The following is a 21,652-nucleotide window of genomic DNA, read 5'->3' as shown; positions in this document are numbered from 1 at the left end:
ATTACAAATATAGAATAAAGAAAGCTATGGGAGATAATAACTCCCCAGTTACTGATGGTTTACCAACGTTTAGTGAACTCCTCCTACTTGAGCCCTCATGTAACTACACTGGCCCATGGGGAACTCCACCATCTTGGAAAGAGGCTGAAAGAACAGTGATTCCTGCTCTGGTTACAGACGCATATCAATACTTAATATAGACGATAAATTATATACCTCAATTATTGCAAAAAGATATGAGCATTTCATGAATGATAGATGAAGACCAGACAGGCTTCGTCAAGGGGCGTGAAGCCCAAGATAACATAAGGAGAACCCTACATATAATTGAACATATTAACCATAAACATATGAATGCAGCTCTAATATGTCTTCATAGTGTGAACTGAACCTTTCTGTATGTGAAGCTGCTCAGAGACAGCAAGGAGGGCAGTCTCTGTTGAGTGGCCTATAAATTACATTAAAGTAGATCAGGACATGAGGAGTGATATGGAGAGATGGGATGTTAGATCTCACTTCACGGATAGATATTATAACAATGAGCAGACTTCCAAGACTCCTCTATTTCTTTCATTCACCAATCGAGATCCCCGGAGTCAAATCATATCAAGGTTTATATGGAACGGCCAAAGACCAAGAGTCAAATATGAAACACTACAGAACCATATTAAGGGGGCGTGGCATTACCAATCCTTATAAAGGGGGTGGGGCATTACCAATCCTTATAAAGGGGGCGTGGCATCAACAAACCTTATAAAGGGGGTGTGTCATTACCGAACCTTATTAAGGGGGCGTGTCATTACCAAGCCTTATTAAGGGGGTGTGTTATTAATAAACCTTATTAAGGTGGCGTGTCATTACCAAACCTTATAAAGGGGGCGTGGCATTACCAAACCTTATAAAGGGGGCGTGGCATCAACAAACCTTATAAAGGGGGTGTGTCATTACCGAACCTTATTAAGGGGGCGTGTCATTACCAAGCCTTATTAAGGGGGTGTGTTATTAATAAACCTTATTAAGGTGGCGTGTCATTACCAAACCTTATAAAGGGGGCGTGGCATTACCAAACCTTATAAAGGGGGCGTGGCATTACCAAAACCTATTAAGGGGGCGTGTCATTACCAAACCTTATAAAGGGGGCGTGGCATTACCAAACCTTATAAAGGGGGCGTGGCATTACCAAAACCTATTAAGGGGGCGTGTCATTACCAAACCTTATTAAGGGGCGTCATTACCAAACCTTATTAAGGGGCGTCATTACCAAACCTTATTAAGGGGGCGTGTCATTACCAAACCTTATTAAGGGGCGTCATTACCAAACCTTATTAAGGGGGCGTGTCATTACCAAACCTTATTAAGGGGCGTCATTACCAAACCTTATTAAGGGGCGTCATTACCAAACCTTATTAAGGGGGCGTGTCATTACCAAACCTTATTAAGGGGCGTCATTACCAAACCTTATTAAGGGGCGTCATTACCAAACATTATTAAGGGGGCGTGTCATTACCAAACCTTATTAAGGGGGCGTGTCATTACCAAACCTTATTAAGGGGCGTCATTACCAAACCTTATTAAGGGGGCGTGTCATTACCAAACCTTATTAAGGGGGCGTGTCATTACCAAACCTTATTAAGGGGCGTCATTACCAAACCTTATTAAGGGGGCGTGTCATTACCAAACCTTATTAAGGGGCGTCATTACCAAACCTTATTAAGGGGGCGTGTCATTACCAAACCTTATTAAGGGGGCGTGTCATTACCAAACCTTATTAAGGGGGCGTGTCATTACCAAACCTTATTAAGGGGCGTCATTACCAAACCTTATTAAGGGGCGTGTCATTACCAAACCTTATTAAGGGGCGTCATTACCAAACCTTATTAAGGGGCGTCATTACCAAACCTTATTAAGGGGCGTCATTACCAAACCTTATTAAGGGGCGTCATTACCAAACCTTATTAAGGGGCGTCATTACCAAACCTTATTAAGGGGCGTCATTACCAAACCTTATTAAGGGGCGTCATTACCAAACCTTATTAAGGGGCGTCATTACCAAACCTTATTAAGGGGCGTCATTACCAAACCTTATTAAGGGGTGTCATTACCAAACCTTATTAAGGGGCGTCATTACCAAACCTTATTAAGGGGCGTCATTACCAAACCTTATTAAGGGGCGTCATTACCAAACCTTATTAAGGGGCGTCATTACCAAACCTTATTAAGGGGCGTCATTACCAAACCTTATTAAGGGGCGTCATTACCAAACCTTATTAAGGGGCGTCATTACCAAACCTTATTAAGGGGCGTCATTACCAAACCTTATTAAGGGGCGTCATTACCAAACCTTATTAAGGGGTGTCATTACCAAACCTTATTAAGGGGCGTCATTACCAAACCTTATTAAGGGGCGTCATTACCAAACATTATTAAGGGGCGTCATTACCAAACCTTATTAAGGGGCGTCATTACCAAAACCTATTAAGGGGCGTCATTACCAAACCTTATTAAGGGGCGTCATTACCAAACATTATAAAGGGGCGTGTCATAACAAAGCTTATAAAAGGGGCGTGGCATCACCAAAGCGTAGGGCATATTTCCATGCGGCTCAAATTAGACCAGTAATCTCCTGGTGTACCAACAATTATGAAGATTAAAGGAAAAACTTGGAACGATATGTAGAAGGAACATTCAGACTTATTGGAGACAGAAATATAGCAAACGATTGACTGACAGGTGGATTTACATTAGAGATGTGGTTCAAACTGGAATGAAAATATAGATTAGAGCTCAGGCTACTTAGATGGATAGCCTATGATAGACATGTTATTCTCGATCAGAGGTTTAAACATATTACATATGGAATATGTAGTTATTGAAGATGTAGTGAGTTTCCAGGAGCTGAAAGATAAATATTCACTAAATAACCAGGACCACTTCAGATACCGACAATTAAGGGACTTTTTTACAGAGAAGTAAAGCACAAGATTAACTTGTGAAAAAATGGGATAATTAGAACCATAATAAGAGCTTTAAACTCAAAAAAATATAGAAACATATTTAGGAAACACAACACTTTGTCAAACTGAAATGGGAACAAGAGATGTGAATATTACAGACGATGAATGGTTGAATATTTGGAGGACACAATTTTGGAAAAAATTAATCAGATTCTTTATTACAAGCAAATGTCTGTATATTGTTCTACCGTGTTGGAGGAAATGTGGGGCAGTAAATCTAGACCAAAGGTAGACCACGCCCATGAGTTTTGGCTATGCCCAGACATTGTACGGTTGGAGAAATACATATATTTATATATAAATATATATAATATGTAAATAAATATATTTATATATAACTATGTATAGTTATATATCTCTACCTGTGGAAGTGACTCTGCCATAGAAACGTGTAATGAGGCTTTTTAATCATATTTGATTATTTAACTGAAACAGAATTATTAACGCTTATAAAGTATTAAATATATATAAATAAAATAAAAGACGTAAATAAAAGTCTGATTGGTAGAAAAACAAGTTTATTTCTTAAATGTTCTCAGATGATTTCAGTTTTCTGTTCTATCGGTTTTTAAATAACTTTTGAACTTCTTGTAAAACCGATAAATTAAAACAAATCTTTAGTTTCTAACAGAAACTAAAACAATCTATATTGTTTATATATATATATATAATATTAAACAATCATCAATATTCTCCTCAAACAAGTAAAATGAGCTGACTTCACAAACAGGAACACAAGTTTGTGTAACCGCGGCGACAGCATCCCAGAATGCATCACCTTCAGAACAGCATCGTGTGCAGCGATTTGCGGACGGTGGCCATTTCCTGCTGTTGCTGTGGAAACACACAGACAACAGGATGTGACATCACTGGCTTATGACATCAAAGAGACAACGAGAAGTGAATATTTAAAAATAATAAATTAAACATCAGGGTCCCGATTAGAATCACAATGCATTCTGGGTGAGAGCCAGGCTGCAGGACCCAATGCATTCTGGGTAGATCTGTATGCGACCTCGTGAGAACGAGGCTGCAGGACCCAATGCATTCTGGGTAGATCTGTATGCGACCTCGTGAGAACGAGGCTGCAGGACCCAATGCATTCTGGGAAACGCCTCCACAGCAGACAGCTGATTGGCTCTTTGGTTTGACAACAAACACGAAATATGAATAGTAAACGTGGTGTTTGTAATATTTAATTGTCTGTTAGTCTCATGTTTAATCTAAAGACATATATAATAATAATAATAATAATAATAATAATAATAATAATAAAGCTTATTAATATAACACATTAGCTACACACACATTTCTACATAAACATAAACATGTAAATCCCAACGAGGTCTGTGAACTACAAGCAGCCTACAGATCTAACAGGAAGTCACTGGAAGCTGAGAGAAGGTGTTACGTTAAAGTCTGTCCTCCTCTTAAAGCGACAGCGTCCCTCTTGGTGGTCAGCTGGTTTCTGCCTTTAAGCTCTTGTTTCATCCTTTTAGTTCCACCGTTTGAAATAAACAAATAAACAAACAAACAAACAGGAAGTTGCACAAAGCAGGATGTAAAATCTTTTGTTCATCAACAATGCAAATATTAAAAGTATTTAACTTCCCGGAGCGATAGAACCAGGCGGACAGAACCAGGCGGACAGAACCAGGCGAACAGAACCAGATGGACAGAACCAGACAGACAGAACCAGACAGACAGAACCAGACGAACAGAACCAGACGGACAGAACCAGACGGACAGAAGCAGACGGACAGAACCAGACGGACAGAAGCAGACGGACAGAACCAGACGGACAGAAGCAGACGGACAGAACCAGACGGACAGAACCAGACGGACAGAAGCATAAGGACAGAAGCAGATGGACAGAACCAGACGAACAGAACCAGACGGACAGAACCAGACAGACAGAACCAGACGAACAGAAGCAGACGGACAGAACCAGACGGACAGAACCAGACAAACAGAACCAGACAAACAGAACCAGACGGACAGAACCAGACGGACAGAACCAGACAAACAGAACCAGACAAACAGAACCAGACGGACAGAACCAGGCGGACAGAACCAGACGGACAGAACCAGACGGACAGAACCAGACGAACAGAAGCAGACGAACAGAACCAGACGGACAGAAGCAGACGGACAGAACCAGATGGACAGAACCAGACGGACAGAAACAGACGGACAGAACCAGATGGACAGAACCAGACAGAACCAGATGGACAGAACCAGACGGACAGAAGCAGACGGACAGAACCAGACGGACAGAAACAGACAAACAGACGGACAGAACCAGATGGACAGAACCAGACGGACAGAAGCAGACGGACAGAACCAGACGGACAGAAGCAGACGGACAGAACCAGATGGACAGAACCAGACGGACAGAAACAGACAAATAGACGGACAGAACCAGATGGACAGAACCAGACGGACAGAACCAGATGGACAGAACCAGATGGACAGAACCAGACGGACAGAACCAGATGGACAGAACCAGACGGACAGAAGCAGACGGACAGAAGCAGACGGACAGAACCAGATGGACGGAACCAGATGGACAGAACCAGACGGACAGAACCAGATGGACAGAACCAGACGGACAGAAGCAGACGGACAGAAGCAGACGGACCGAACCAGACGGACAGAAACAGACAAACAGACGGACAGAACCAGATGGACAGAACCAGACGGACAGAACCAGATGGACAGAACCAGACGGACAGAAGCAGATGGACAGAACCAGACGGACAGAACCAGACGGACAGAAGCAGACGGACCGAACCAGACGGACAGAAACAGACAAACAGACGGACAGAACCAGATGGACAGAACCAGACGGACAGAACCAGATGGACAGAAACAGACGGACAGAACCAAACCTCCGTAACTGTGGAGGTTGAGCCAAACTGATCAGGAATCAGCCCTAACTCACGGTGTCCATGAGGATCTTCTTCTGCAGGTTGGCCATCTCCTTCCTCAGCTCCTGTTGCGCCCCCTGCAGGAAGGCGTCGTGGCTCTTCTCCATGTCCTCCATGTTCTGATGGAACCACACGTCTACAGTTACCTCCTTTTAATACCAAGACAACCTCCACCTGGAGTAAAAGAGTGACACCAAAACAAACTCCACCTGGAGTAAAGGAGTGACACCAAAACAAACTCCACCTGGAGTAAAAGAGTGACACCAAAACAAACTCTACCTGGAGTAAAGGAGTGACACCAAAACAAACTCTACCTGGAGTAAAGGAGTGACACCAAAACAAACTCCACCTGGAGTAAAAGAGTGACACCAAAACAACCTCCACCTGGAGTAAAGGAGTGACACCAAAACAACCTCCACCTGGAGTAAAAGAGTGACACCAAAACAACCTCCACCTGGAGTAAAGGAGTGACACCAAAACAAACTCCACCTGGAGTAAAAGAGTGACACCAAAACAAACTCTACCTGGAGTAAAGGAGTGACACCAAAACAAACTCTACCTGGAGTAAAGGAGTGACACCAAAACAAACTCCACCTGGAGTAAAGGAGTGACACCAAAACAAACTCCACCTGGAGTAAAGGAGTGACACCAAAACAAACTCCACCTGGAGTAAAAGAGTGACACCAAAACAAACTCCACCTGGAGTAAAAGAGTGACACCAAAACAACCTCCACCTGGAGTAAAGGAGTGACACCAAAACAACCTCCACCTGGAGTAAAGGAGTGACACCAAAACAACCTCCACCTGGAGTAAAAGAGTGACACCAAAACAACCTCCACCTGGAGTAAAGGAGTGATACCAAAACAAACTCTACCTGGAGTAAAGGAGTGACACCAAAACAAACTCCACCTAGAGTAAAAGAGTGACACCAAAACAACCTCCACCTGGAGTAAAGGAGTGACACCAAAACAACCTCCACCTGGAGTAAAAGAGTGACACCAAAACAACCTCCACCTGGAGTAAAAGAGTGACACCAAAACAACCTCCACCTGGAGTAAAAGAGTGACACCAAAACAACCTCCACCTGGAGTAAAGGAGTGACACAAACACACTTTCCGGTGTACTTGTGTACTTTAAGTGTTCTTCCTGCTGCAGGATGAGGGTCACCTTCACAAACTGCTCGTAGAGTTCTCTGACGGTCTTCAGCTTCTGGTTCTGGACCACTCGGGCCTGTTGAAGGATCTTCTGCTGCTGCCTGAACAGACTCTGAGGAGAGGAGGAGGACCGGCTCTGTTGTTGTTTTTGTTGTTGTTGTTATCAGTGAATTCTCTGGTCAGCACTTTAGTTTAATAATGATTCTACTTCTGTGTTGTTTCTAAGGTGTTATATATTCACTGCTCTCCGATTGGTTTAAACATGATCAATAAATATATGAACATGGATCAGAGGAGGAGAACCCACGTTGAGCTTCTCCTCCTGCTCCTCAGCTCGCTGGGCTTCAGACTCCCACTGCTGCAGCGCTGAGGACACCTGCTGGGAGTACTGCTGAGTCATCTTCTGCCTGAGGAGACACAGATAAACTGCTGAGTCATCTTCTGCCTGAGGAGACACATATATATACTGCTGAGTCATCTTCTGCCTGAGGAGACACAGATAAACTGCTGAGTCATCTTCTGCCTGAGGAGACACAGATAAACTGCTGAGTCATCTTCTGCCTGAGGAGACACACAGATATACTGCTGAGTCATCTTCTGCCTGAGGAGACACACATATATACTGCTGAGTCATCTTCTGCCTGAGGAGACACACAGATAAACTGCTGAGTCATCTTCTGCCTGAGGAGACACAGATATATACTGCTGAGTCATCTTCTGCCTGAGGAGACACAGATATAAACTGCTGAGTCATCTTCTGCCTGAGGAGACACAGATATATACTGCTGAGTCATCTTCTGCCTGAGGAGACACACATATATACTGCTGAGTCATCTTCTGCCTGAGGAGACACAGATATAAACTGCTGAGTCATCTTCTGCCTGAGGAGACACAGATATATACTGCTGAGTCATCTTCTGCCTGAGGAGACACACATATATACTGCTGAGTCATCTTCTGCCTGAGGACACAGATATATACTGCTGAGTCATCTTCTGCCTGAGGAGACACAGATATATACTGCTGAGTCATCTTCTGCCTGAGGAGACACACAGATATACTGCTGAGTCATCTTCTGCCTGAGGAGACACACATATATACTGCTGAGTCATCTTCTGCCTGAGGAGACACACAGATAAACTGCTGAGTCATCTTCTGCCTGAGGAGACACAGATATAAACTGCTGAGTCATCTTCTGCCTGAGGAGACACAGATATATACTGCTGAGTCATCTTCTGCCTGAGGAGACACACATATATACTGCTGAGTCATCTTCTGCCTGAGGAGACACAGATATATACTGCTGAGTCATCTTCTGCCTGAGGAGACACACATATATACTGCTGAGTCATCTTCTGCCTGAGGAGACACACATATATACTGCTGAGTCATCTTCTGCCTGAGGAGACACACAGATAAACTGCTGAGTCATCTTCTGCCTGAGGAGACACAGATATATATTGCTGAGTCATCTTCTGCCTGAGGAGACACAGATATAAACTGCTGAGTCATCTTCTGCCTGAGGAGACACAGATATATACTGCTGAGTCATCTTCTGCCTGAGGAGACACACATATATACTGCTGAGTCATCTTCTGCCTGAGGAGACACAGATAAACTGCTGAGTCATCTTCTGCCTGAGGAGACACAGATATATACTGCTGAGTCATCTGCTGAGTCATCTTCTGACCTCTGTCCGTGGTAGCTGTATATCATGACGACATTATGGGATGTTCTAACCTCTGTCCGTGGTAGCTGTATATCATGACGACATTATGGGATGTTCTAACCTCTGTCCGTGGTAGCTGTATATCATGACGACATTATGGGATGTTCTAACCTCTGTCCGTGGTAGCTGTATATCATGACGACATTATGGGATGTTCTAACCTCTGTCCGTGGTAGCTGTATATCATGACGACATTATGGGATGTTCTAACCTCTGTCCGTGGTAGCTGTTCCACAGCTGCTCCAGCTTCTGTTGGCTGCCCTTCATGTAGTTCTTGGTCAGACTCTCCAGACGCTTCTTCTTATTCTGCATCACCTTGCTGATGTCAGCTGGAAGCAGAAACACCATCACTGTGTACTTATACTCCTTGTAGTACTTATTCTGTCACTGTGCATGAGTACTTACACTCCTTATAGTACTTGTAATAGTTATTCTGTCACTGTGTACTTATACTACTTATAGTACTTATTGTACGTATCCTGCCACTGTGCAGTAGTACTTATAATACTTGTAATAGTTATTCTGTCTGTATATGTAATATTTCAGTTATTGTGGATTCTTTACGGTTTTATATTGACTATTTATAACAATTATTTTGCTCTTGATTCTGTTGAACTCTTAGTATTTAATATACATATACATATAAATATATAATATAACTTAATATACAGTATAAAGTACCTCATTTGACAGCCGGATGATATTTTAATACCAAAACAATATAACAGCGGAGCAAGATTATTATTATTTTAGCAGAAACTAATTTAATCTAAACACCGTGTGTTTACACTTCATGAAACAAGAGAAGCCGTTATTGATCCTCAAGAGGACATAAATATTGATTTGTAGATACACAGAGAAAGGTACAATAATAAGTAGAGCATATGAAACTAGAGTGTATGTAAAGTTACATAATCCTACCAGAGCAGTACATAATATATTGTGGGATATAAAGAGTACACAAACCAGTACATGTGAGTACTACCTTCATGCAACAACCAGACTGCACAGAGCTGCTTACCTCCGAACTTCTCCAACATGGAGTGGACCTCATTTCTGAGGGAGGAAGAACTTTGATGAACAGGTGACAGAATACAAGTAGTACAACATGTACCTCTGAGGTGTAGTACAGTAAGTAGTACAACATGTACCTCTGAGGTGTAGTACAGTAAGAAGTACAACATGTACCTCTGAGGTGTAGTACAGTAAGTAGTACAACATGTACCTCTGAGGTGTAGTACAGTAAGAAGTACAACATGTACCTCTGAGGTGTAGTACAGTAAGAAGTACAACATGTACCTCTGAGGTGTAGTACAGTAAGAAGTACAACATGTACCTCTGAGATGTAGTACAGTATAAAGTACAACATGTACCTCTGAGGTGTAGTACAGTATAAAGTACAACATGTACCTCTGAGGTGTAGTACAGTAAGAAGTACAACATGTACCTCTGAGGTGTAGTACAGTGTAAAGTACAACATGTACCTCTGAGATGTAGTACAGTAAGAAGTACAACATGTACCTCTGAGATGTAGTACAGTATAAAGTACAACATGTACCTCTGAGATGTAGTACAGTAAGAAGTACAACATGTACCTCTGAGGTGTAGTACAGTATAAAGTACAACATGTACCTCTGAGGTGTAGTACAGTGTAAAGTACAACATGTACCTCTGAGATGTAGTACAGTAAGAAGTACAACATGTACCTCTGAGATGTAGTACAGTATAAAGTACAACATGTACCTCTGAGATGTAGTACAGTAAGAAGTACAACATGTACCTCTGAGGTGTAGTACAGTATAAAGTACAACATGTACCTCTGAGATGTAGTACAGTAAGAAGTACAACATGTACCTCTGAGGTGTAGTACAGTAAGAAGTACAACATGTACCTCTGAGATGTAGTACAGTAAGAAGTACAACATGTACCTCTGAGATGTAGTACAGTATAAAGTACTACATGTACCTCTGAGATGTAGTACAGTATAAAGTACTACATGTACCTCTGAGATGTAGTACAGTATAAAGTACATGTACCTCTGAGATGTAGTACAGTATAAAGTACAACATGTACCTCTGAGATGTAGTACAGTAAGAAGTACAACATGTACCTCTGAGATGTAGTACAGTATAAAGTACATGTACCTCTGAGATGTAGTACAGTATAAAGTACAACATGTACCTCTGAGATGTAGTACAGTATAAAGTACATGTACATCTGAGATGTAGTACAGTATAAAGTACAACATGTACCTCTGAGATGTAGTACAGTATAAAGTACAACATGTACCTCTGAGATGTAGTACAGTAAAACATGAAACAATATCTTTACACAATCAATGAGGAATAAATGAAACTGTAATAAACATGTCGTACCCCACGGCGCCCGTAGGCCCCTCCCCCTCTTCAAAGTCAGCTGGTCTCTTCTTGGCCGACTTGTCCACCATCAGAGTTTCATCTGGAGACATGAATACTAATACTCATTAATGTCCTTCATCTGGAGACATTAATACTAATACTCATTAATGTCCTTCATCTGGAGACACGAATACTAATACTCATTAATGTCCTTCATCTGGAGACACGAATACTCATTAATGTCCTTCATCTGGAGACACGAATACTCATTAATGTCCTTCATCTGGAGACATGAATACTCATTAATGTCCTTCATCTGGAGACATGAATACTAATACTCATTAATGTCCTTCATCTGGAGACATGAATACTCATTAATGTCCTTCATCTGGAGACATGAATACTAATACTCATTAATGTCCTTCATCTGGAGACACGAATACTCATTAATGTCCTTCATCTGGAGACACGAATACTCATTAATGTCCTTCATCTGGAGACATGAATACTCATTAATGTCCTTCATCTGGAGACATGAATACTAATACTCATTAATGTCCTTCATCTGGAGACATTAATACTCATTAATGTCCTTCATCTGGAGACATGAATACTAATACTCATTAATGTCCTTCATCTGGAGACACGAATACTAATACTCATTAATGTCCTTCATCTGGAGACATGAATACTAATACTCATTAATGTCCTTCATCTGGAGACACGAATACTCATTAATGTCCTTCATCTGGAGACATGAATACTAATACTCATTAATGTCCTTCATCTGGAGACACGAATACTCATTAATGTCCTTCATCTGGAGACATGAATACTAATACTCATTAATGTCCTTCATCTGGAGACACGAATACTCATTAATGTCCTTCATCTGGAGACATGAATACTCATTAATGTCCTTCATCTGTAGACATGAATACTAATACTCATTAATGTCCTTCATCTGGAGACATTAATACTAATACTCATTAATGTCCTTCATCTGGAGACATTAATACTCATTAATGTCCTTCATCTGGAGACATGAATACTAATACTCATTAATGTCCTTCATGTGGAGACATTAATACTCATTAATGTCCTTCACCTGGAGACACGAATACTCATTAATGTCCTTCATCTGGAGACATTAATACTAATACTCATTAATGTCCTTCATCTGGAGACACGAATACTAATACTCATTAATGTCCTTCATCTGGAGACATTAATACTCATTAATGTCCTTCATCTGGAGACATGAATACTAATACTCATTAATGTCCTTCATCTGGAGACATTAATACTAATACTCATTAATGTCCTTCATCTGGAGACATTAATACTAATACTCATTAATGTCCTTCATCTGGAGACATTAATACTCATTAATGTCCTTCATCTGGAGACATGAATACTAATACTCATTAATGTCCTTCATCTGGAGACATGAATACTAATACTCATTAATGTCCTTCATCTGGAGACATTAATACTAATACTCATTAATGTCCTTCATCTGGAGACATTAATACTCATTAATGTCCTTCATCTGGAGACATGAATACTAATACTCATTAATGTCCTTCATGTGGAGACATTAATACTCATTAATGTCCTTCACCTGGAGACACGAATACTCATTAATGTCCTTCATCTGGAGACATTAATACTAATACTCATTAATGTCCTTCATCTGGAGACATTAATACTCATTAATGTCCTTCATCTGGAGACATGAATACTAATACTCATTAATGTCCTTCATCTGGAGACATTAATACTAATACTCATTAATGTCCTTCATCTGGAGACATTAATACTAATACTCATTAATGTCCTTCATCTGGAGACATTAATACTCATTAATGTCCTTCATCTGGAGACATGAATACTAATACTCATTAATGTCCTTCATCTGGAGACACGAATACTCATTAATGTCCTTCATCTGGAGACATGAATACTAATACTCATTAATGTCCTTCATCTGGAGACACGAATACTCATTAATGTCCTTCATCTGGAGACATGAATACTAATACTCATTAATGTCCTTCATCTGGAGACATGAATACTAATACTCATTAATGTCCTTCATCTGGAGACATTAATACTAATACTCATTAATGTCCTTCATCTGGAGACATTAATACTCATTAATGTCCTTCATCTGGAGACATGAATACTAATACTCATTAATGTCCTTCATCTGGAGACATTAATACTCATTAATGTCCTTCATCTGGAGACATTAATACTAATACTCATTAATGTCCTTCATCTGGAGACATTAATACTCATTAATGTCCTTCATCTGGAGACATGAATACTAATACTCATTAATGTCCTTCATCTGGAGACATTAATACTCATTAATGTCCTTCACCTGGAGACACGAATACTCATTAATGTCCTTCATCTGGAGACATGAATACTCATTAATGTCCTTCATCTGGAGACATTAATACTCATTAATGTCCTTCATCTGGAGACACGAATACTCATTAATGTCCTTCATCTGGAGACATTAATACTCATTAATGTCCTTCATCTGGAGACACGAATACTAATACTCATTAATGTCCTTCATCTGGAGACATGAATACTAATACTCATTAATGTCCTTCATCTGGAGACATGAATACTCATTAATGTCCTTCATCTGGAGACATTAATACTAATACTCATTAATGTCCTTCATCTGGAGACATGAATACTCATTAATGTCCTTCATCTGGAGACATTAATACTCATTAATGTCCTTCATCTGGAGACATGAATACTAATACTCATTAATGTCCTTCATCTGGAGACATTAATACTAATACTCATTAATGTCCTTCACCTGGAGACACGAATACTCATTAATGTCCTTCATCTGGAGACATGAATACTAATACTCATTAATGTCCTTCATCTGGAGACATGAATACTCATTAATGTCCTTCATCTGGAGACATGAATACTCATTAATGTCCTTCATCTGGAGACATGAATACTAATACTCATTAATGTCCTTCATCTGGAGACATGAATACTAATACTCATTAATGTCCTTCATCTGGAGACATTAATACTCATTAATGTCCTTCATCTGGAGACATGAATACTAATACTCATTAATGTCCTTCATCTGGAGACATTAATACTAATACTCATTAATGTCCTTCATCTGGAGACATTAATACTCATTAATGTCCTTCATCTGGAGACATTAATACTCATTAATGACCTTCATCTGGAGACATGAATACTAATACTCATTAATGTCCTTCATCTGGAGACATGAATACTAATACTCATTAATGTCCTTCATCTGGAGACATGAATACTCATTAATGTCCTTCATCTGGAGACATGAATACTAATACTCATTAATGTCCTTCATCTGGAGACATTAATACTCATTAATGTCTTTCACCTGGTGAAAATAATGTGTCAATAATCAACATTTTGCATTCAAAATTTCATTTAACACATTTTAGTACTAACTACAAAGTGCTAAAAAATAAAAGTACTTATTTTGAGAATGGTGCTTTTAGGAATAATATTACAGCATTATAATTAGAGATGAGTTACTGTGGCTGTACAATAAATATAACTGCAATACTTGTATTTAGCGTCCCTGGTAAAAGGAGCAAACGGAGCTAGCTTACCTTCGGAGCTAGCTTACCTTCGGAGCTAGCTTACCTTCGGAGCTAGCTTACCTTCGGAGCTAGCTTACCTTCTCTGACTTCCTCCTCTGAGCAGCTCAACTCCTTCTTTTCATCTTCGGTAATAAAATCAAAAACCTTTTTATCCATTTTCTCTTCTGGATGTTTTTTCTTCATCACTTTTCTTCCTGCTGACATTTTAACCTGAAGATGAAGCTGCAGCTAGCTAGGTTGTGCTGATGCTACTGTTAGCTTCGCGGCTAACGGGAAACACAAGCTAACCCTAGTTTACTCTTTAAATAAAACGGCTTTATAAAACACGGCTTTATAAAACGAGAATAAAACGGTGCTTGAGAGTAAAACTGAGCTTTTCTCCGGAGTCTATTTTAGGAGTTTAGTGAAGCTAAAACCAGCTAACGAGCTAACGAGCTAACGGGCTGCCGCAGTTCAGACTGATTCCCGCCTAAGGGGACTTAAAGGGCCAGTGTTCTTTATACCAGGAACCCGTCCTCAGGTCCGTCACTGCGGTAAAAGTCCTGCATTGATACTGAAAGAAAAACGAATACTACGCTGTAATACAACTACTACTACTTCATTCCTATTGTAAGCTATTATATTGAGTTACTTTAACAGCTCTCTAGGAAGCAGTGTCCCAGTGAGTGTGTCTGGGGCTTTTATTGTGAAGGAGAAACCGGAAGAAGGAAAAGAGGAGAAATGTTATCAGGGTGTGTAAACAAATAAATAAAGTGGTGTTATAATTGTTTTACTATTATAAAGTATAACCCTTGGCTATACAAGTATTGATATTAAAGTAAAGTACTAATACCACACTGTATAAACACAAGTATTGATATTAAAGTAAAGTACTAATACCACACTGTATAAACACAAGTATTGATATTAAAGTAAAGTACTAATACCACACTGTATAAACACAAGTATTGATACTTCAGTAAAAGTATGTGAGTATAACCAGGAACATGGTTGCATCTTCATATTTGGGGTTTTCCTTTGAATACTTTACATATTGTGAAAGATATCATTAAAATATTTGGATTAAAATGTTCATGAAAGCAACATAAAATAAACTGAAGCTCAGGAGGAAAACACTGCCAATGAAATGAACTGTACAGATAATTAATACATCTATAAATAATAAATCACGCTCAGTCAGATTATACACTAACATTAAAGAGTTATAAGCAGCTGTTGTGTTAATCTTCTGTCCCTCAATACTTATTTAGTAGAAAGATGTTTTATTTACGTGTGAAAGACAGAATCCTGTTGAACGGGGTGTTTATTGATCAGTAAATATTGATTGAAGAGGTTTAAACGGTGATGAGATCAGCTGATATATTGTGATGTCTGAAGAGCTTTGATGAAGTCCAGCTCGTTCTCGGACGCTTTTATTGTGAAACTCTTGGCTCTGAAACAGGAAGCTGTTCTTGTTTAAACCTTCCAGATGATCTCTTCTTCTTGGTCTCCTCCAGTTGAACGTTCAGTCTCTTAACTAAAGAACATCTGTCAGTGAAGACAAGTCCTTCAAAATAAAAGCATCATTCAAACACGTAGACATTATTAAGTCTTCTTAAATCAAACTTATGAAGTCATTTCAGAGTTTACTGAGAATTAAAGAGATTGAGGCCACAATGTTTGATTGACAGCTTAGAAAAACAGACACGAGTATAAAATAAAATTAAAAATAACTGTAGAAAAACAACACATGTTATTGTTCCACGTTTTAAAGTCCACGACGCTTCAGTCAAATGTCAAACTTCTCCTCGCAGATGAAGTGTCCGTTCTCCTCGTAGTCGTCCCGGGTCACCAGGACCTCGTCGTAGTCCGGACTGTGAGCCAGCAGCTGGCCCCCTTCCCACGAGTAACAGATGGGACTGCAGGACCAGATGAACACATTAATCATCTCTTTGAACTTTAAATAAACATACTCTCAATATAACTGCTGATATTATTTCATTCACCTTTTTATTTACCTCATAAATCATAAATATTTATGTCCTTAAATTAATTCATCACCATTTAACATAATCAACTTTAAAAAGAAGATCAGATGGAATCAGATCTCTTTTATTCCAGGCATTCCTGGTGCCTACATTTCCCATAATGCACTAGATTGCTGGTTAGGTCCTGCAGCACACGTCCACATTATTTTTACTGGAGACATTAATAATGAATTGTTCTACTAGAGAACATGTGCAGAAGACTTCCCTCTGAAGTTCATGTGGTTCTCAACGTTCTCTGGGAGGCTCCGCCCCCTCAAACAGAGCGCCGTAACAACCTACTTTGCGGGTTGGAGGACGGCGACGGGCAGGTGGGCGGGGGCCAGCGACCGTAACTCCGCCTCCAGCCGCTCCCTGAAGCCGACGAACAGAGAGTTGCCTCCAATCAGGACGACGTTCTGGTAGAAGTGGGCGTGCATCTCTGGAGGCGGGACCAAGACACACTTTAATGTTGTGCTATCAATGTTCTGAGTAGCACACACACAAAGACACAAAGACACACACAAAGACACACACACACACACAAAGACACACATGCACACAAACACACACGCACACACACACACACACAAACACACACGCAAACACAAAGACACACGCACACACACAAACACACACGCAAACACAAAGACACACGCACACACACAAACACACACGCAAACACAAAGACACACGCACACACACACACACACAAACACACACGCAAACACAAAGACACACGCACACACACGCAAACACAAACGCACACAAACACAAAGACACACGCAAACACAAACGCACACAAAAAGACACACATGCACACAAACACACGCGCACACACACACAAACACACGCAAACACAAAGACACACACACGCACACACACACAAACACACGCAAACACAAAGACACACGCACACACACACACACAAGCAAACACAAACGCACACAAACACACACACACACACACACACAAAGACACACACAAAGACACACACAAAGACACACACACACACACAAAGACACACACAAAGACACACGCACACACACGCACACAAAGACACACAAAGACACACACATTTTGAGGACCTCTAATGACCTCTGAGGACCTCTAATGACCTCTGAGGACCTCTAATGACCTCTAATGACCTCTAATGACCTCTGAGGACCTCTGAGGACCTCTGAGGACCTCTGAGGACCAGCGGGTTAACGACCTTCAGGCAGGGACTGGATGGAGTCCACGATGGCCTCGGGGACCCCCATATCCTGGAGGCCGATGTCCGACGGGTGGAAGAGCATCTCGGGGACGGCGAAGCGCTCGTTGGCCAAACGCAGGATCTGCTCTCCGGTCTTGTACTTCCCACTGAAGACCATCTCGTCTGGAGGCTGGGGGGGGGGGGAGAGGGGGGGGTGGAGGACTCGTCTCGATGTACAAATACTACGATAGGAGTACTTCTCACAGTCTGTTCTCACCTTGCAGAAGCCCTTCTTGATGGAGCTGAAGTCTGGGAGGACGTAGTCCCTCACCACCGTGTTCTCCTCGCCCTTCATCCTGACAACGACAACAACAACAACAATGACGCCCGGCTCCTTTCCCAGAAGGCTTTGCGGCTCCTGAATGTTTAGTTGAAGTGGACTCACTGAGAAACCTCCATGTCTTTGAAGAACTGCTGCGACACGTAGCAGACGTCCTCCTTCACCTGGTTGATCACGTGGGTTTCATCCATCACGTGCAGCTGGCTGGAGGAGAGAGAGGAGAGGCCTGTGACCTTTGAGAGAGGCCCATGACCTTTGAGAACAGAGGCCTGTGACCTTTGAGAGAGGCCCATGACCTTTGAGAACAGAGGCCCGTGACCTTTGAGAGAGGCCCGTGACCTTTGAGAACAGAGGCCCGTGACCTTTGAGAGCAGAGGCCCGTGACCTTTGAGAGCAGAGGCCCGTGACCTTTGAGAACAGAGGCCCGTGACCTTTGAGAACAGAGGCCCGTGACCATTGAGAACAGAGGCCTGTGACCTTTGAGAACAGAGGCCCGTGACCTTTGAGAACAGAGGCCCGTGACCTTTGAGAACAGAGGCCCGTGACCATTGAGAACAGAGGCCCGTGACCTTTGAGAACAGAGGCCCGTGACCTTTGAGAGCAGAGGCCCGTGACCTTTGAGAGCAGAGGCCCGTGACCTTTGAGAGCAGAGGCCCGTGACCTTTGAGAGCAGAGGCCCGTGACCTTTGAGAGCAGAGGCCCGTGACCTTTGAGAACAGAGGCCCGTGACCTTTGAGAGCAGAGGCCCGTGACCTTTGAGAACAGAGGCCCGTGACCTTTGAGAACAGAGGCCTGTGACCTTTGAGAGCAGAGGCCCGTGACCTTTGAGAACAGAGGCCCGTGACCTTTGAGAACAGAGGCCCGTGACCTTTGAGAGCAGAGGCCCGTGACCTTTGAGAGCAGAGGCCCGTGACCTTTGAGAACAGAGGCCCGTGACCTTTGAGAACAGAGGCCCGTGACCTTTGAGAGCAGAGGCCCGTGACCTTTGAGAACAGAGGCCCGTGACCTTTGAGAACAGAGGCCCGTGACCTTTGAGAACAGAGGCCCGTGACCTTTGAGAACAGAGGCCTGTGACCTTTGAGAGCAGAGGCCCGTGACCTTTGAGAACAGAGGCCCGTGACCTTTGAGAGCAGAGGCCCGTGACCTTTGAGAGCAGAGGCCTGTGACCTTTGAGAACAGAGGCCCGTGACCTTTGAGAGCAGAGGCCCGTGACCTTTGAGAACAGAGGCCCGTGACCTTTGAGAACAGAGGCCCGTGACCTTTGAGAACAGAGGCCCGTGACCTTTGAGAACAGAGGCCCGTGACCTTTGAGAGCAGAGGCCCGTGACCTTTGAGAACAGAGGCCCGTGACCTTTGAGAACAGAGGCCTGTGACCTTTGAGAGCAGAGGCCCGTGACCTTTGAGAACAGAGGCCCGTGACCTTTGAGAACAGAGGCCCGTGACCTTTGAGAACAGAGGCCCGTGACCTTTGAGAGCAGAGGCCCGTGACCTTTGAGAACAGAGGCCCGTGACCTTTGAGAACAGAGGCCTGTGACCTTTGAGAGCAGAGGCCCGTGACCTTTGAGAGCAGAGGCCCGTGACCTTTGAGAGCAGAGGCCCGTGACCTTTGAGAGCAGAGGCCCGTGACCTTTGAGAACAGAGGCCCGTGACCTTTGAGAACAGAGGCCCGTGACCTTTGAGAGCACTGGGACCCAGAGAGCCTCACCGGTAAGAGATGATCTCCTTCAGGTGATTGGTCAGCAGCTTCCCTCCTACATTGACCCTGGAGGGGGAAACAAAGCCACCGGTCATCTCGTTGTTGTTGTTGTTGTTGTTGTTGTTGTTGTTGTCATGCTGGTGCAGGTGAATAGTAGGCGGAATCTGACCGGCGGATGCCGTCCTTCATCTTCTTGCTGCGGCAATACGGGGCGACGTGCGTGAAGGAGAAGCCGCTGTCGACCAGCAGGCAGCAGAGCGCCGACGGGTGAGAGTGGAAGAAGTGGTGAGCAGCCAGGGAGCCGGCTGGAGACACACACACACACATGAAGAGTTGCATCGTGGGTAATGAGGTTCGGGGTTTGAGGTTCAGGGGCCGGACTCACCGTTTATCCGGAGGGCCGACTGGAACTGGTACTCCTCGAACAGGATCTCGTTCATGGACTCCTGGATGGAGGAGAAGTTGAAGTACGGCTCGGTGATGATGACGCTGGTGTCTACGAAGTCCACCTGGACCCAGAACCCCCCGGCAGAGGAGCAGAAACCACATCAGAGAGAGAGAAAGAGAGAGAGAGAGAGAGAGAATACTCTGAAAGAAACGAGGAACCTTGAACATCTCCTTTCCGAACAGGTGGTCCCAGACTTTCCTCTGGACATCCCAGTTGACCAGGTAACCCTGAGGGGAGAGCAGAGAGTCAGTGAGACCGCTACGAGTCCAGGTGGGACCCCGATGACCCCCCCACGGGTCCCGCGGGCTCACCTTCTGGAAGGGGAGGATGTAAAAGAGGCCTGAAGGGTCTTTGATCTCATCCAGCTGATTGGCTGTGAAGGTTTTTAATCTGGACGTCTTGGAGCGGAACTGGCAGTTTGGGATGACGCTGAGGAGAGAACAACAAACATGCTGCCTTTGTTGTTGTTGTTGTTGTTGTGAGAAGCTTTGTGCTTAGAGCTAAAAGATAAATAACAACAATAACTCCAGCATTATAAATATACAGTAAAACATTGTGTATTCAAATGCTGATGAAGACGACTTCTATTCACAGGCCTGTGATTGTGGCTCTTGTTTTGAGAAAAACAACAACACAACATCCTAAACTTCCGGTGTTCCGGGCGGCCCTTTTAAACCGTAACACCGGAGGCTCGCACCGTGTGTGTTGTACGTTACCGGACTTTGTCCTGGCTGTAGCCGATCTTCGCGGTGTAGGCTCCGTTGTCCAGAACTAAAGTCGCCATTTTATCCTCCGGAATGAACTCCTGAACGTGAGCGAGTCGAGTTCACTCCTCCGGGAGGCCGACGGGACGTTTCTCCGCTCCGACGAGACGCTCCGCCATCAAGACTTCGTTGAGCTCGGTCAATCAGCCAATCAGCAGAGCGTCAAGCCCACCGGAAACAGACGTCACCGGAAACAGACGTCTGTTTCCGGTGACGTCTGTTTCCGGTGGGCCTTTTGGAATACTGTTCGGGTGGAAACAGGTCTCGTCAAGTTCCGCTCGTCCGCAAAAATATATGTTTTAATGATTAATTATTGAAAAACACATTTTTTACCCGTGAAAGTTTTTTTCTGTTTTTTGGGGAGTTGTTCCT

General features: G+C 42.8%; 2 protein-coding genes across 9 annotated transcripts; both read right to left on the bottom strand.

The window, feature by feature from the left end:
* Positions 1-3,510: 3,510 nt before the first annotated feature.
* Positions 3,511-15,379, bottom strand: sycp3 (synaptonemal complex protein 3). Of its 8 annotated transcripts, none has more exons than XR_004609639.1 (8): positions 14,912-15,379; positions 11,203-11,299; positions 9,813-9,883; positions 9,039-9,156; positions 7,406-7,505; positions 7,029-7,210; positions 5,906-6,063; positions 3,511-3,848 (listed from the first exon to the last, which is right to left on the bottom strand). XR_004609639.1 is itself a non-coding variant. In XM_034536070.1 (8 exons), the coding sequence occupies exons 1-7, from the start codon at positions 15,036-15,038 to the stop codon at positions 6,003-6,005; spliced, it is 756 nt and encodes a 251-aa protein (XP_034391961.1). In that variant the 5' UTR covers positions 15,039-15,362; the 3' UTR covers positions 3,511-3,848; positions 5,959-6,002. The 8 variants fall into 8 exon arrangements, 7 of the variants coding, with proteins under 7 accessions (XP_034391961.1, XP_034391963.1, XP_034391960.1 ...); XM_034536070.1 differs by having other exon boundaries at positions 5,959-6,063; positions 14,912-15,362; XM_034536072.1 differs by having other exon boundaries at positions 7,112-7,210; positions 14,912-15,314.
* Positions 15,380-16,119: 740 nt separating this feature from the next.
* Positions 16,120-21,479, bottom strand: actr6 (actin related protein 6). The gene is made up of 11 exons (XM_034535600.1): positions 21,233-21,479; positions 20,828-20,945; positions 20,675-20,743; positions 20,454-20,577; positions 20,238-20,373; positions 20,078-20,134; positions 18,478-18,576; positions 18,310-18,388; positions 18,051-18,222; positions 17,141-17,279; positions 16,120-16,732 (listed from the first exon to the last, which is right to left on the bottom strand). Exons 1-11 carry the CDS (start codon positions 21,298-21,300, stop codon positions 16,603-16,605), a joined length of 1,191 nt encoding a protein of 396 aa, XP_034391491.1. The 5' UTR covers positions 21,301-21,479; the 3' UTR covers positions 16,120-16,602.
* Between the last annotated feature and the right edge of the window lie 173 nt (positions 21,480-21,652).

Source organism: Cyclopterus lumpus, chromosome 6 (genome assembly GCF_009769545.1).
Source record: "Cyclopterus lumpus isolate fCycLum1 chromosome 6, fCycLum1.pri, whole genome shotgun sequence".
In the NCBI taxonomy this organism is placed as follows: domain Eukaryota; kingdom Metazoa; phylum Chordata; class Actinopteri; order Perciformes; family Cyclopteridae; genus Cyclopterus; species Cyclopterus lumpus.
The sequence above is the reverse complement of the archived record's forward strand: the minus strand, read 5'-3'. Positions and strand labels throughout refer to the sequence as shown.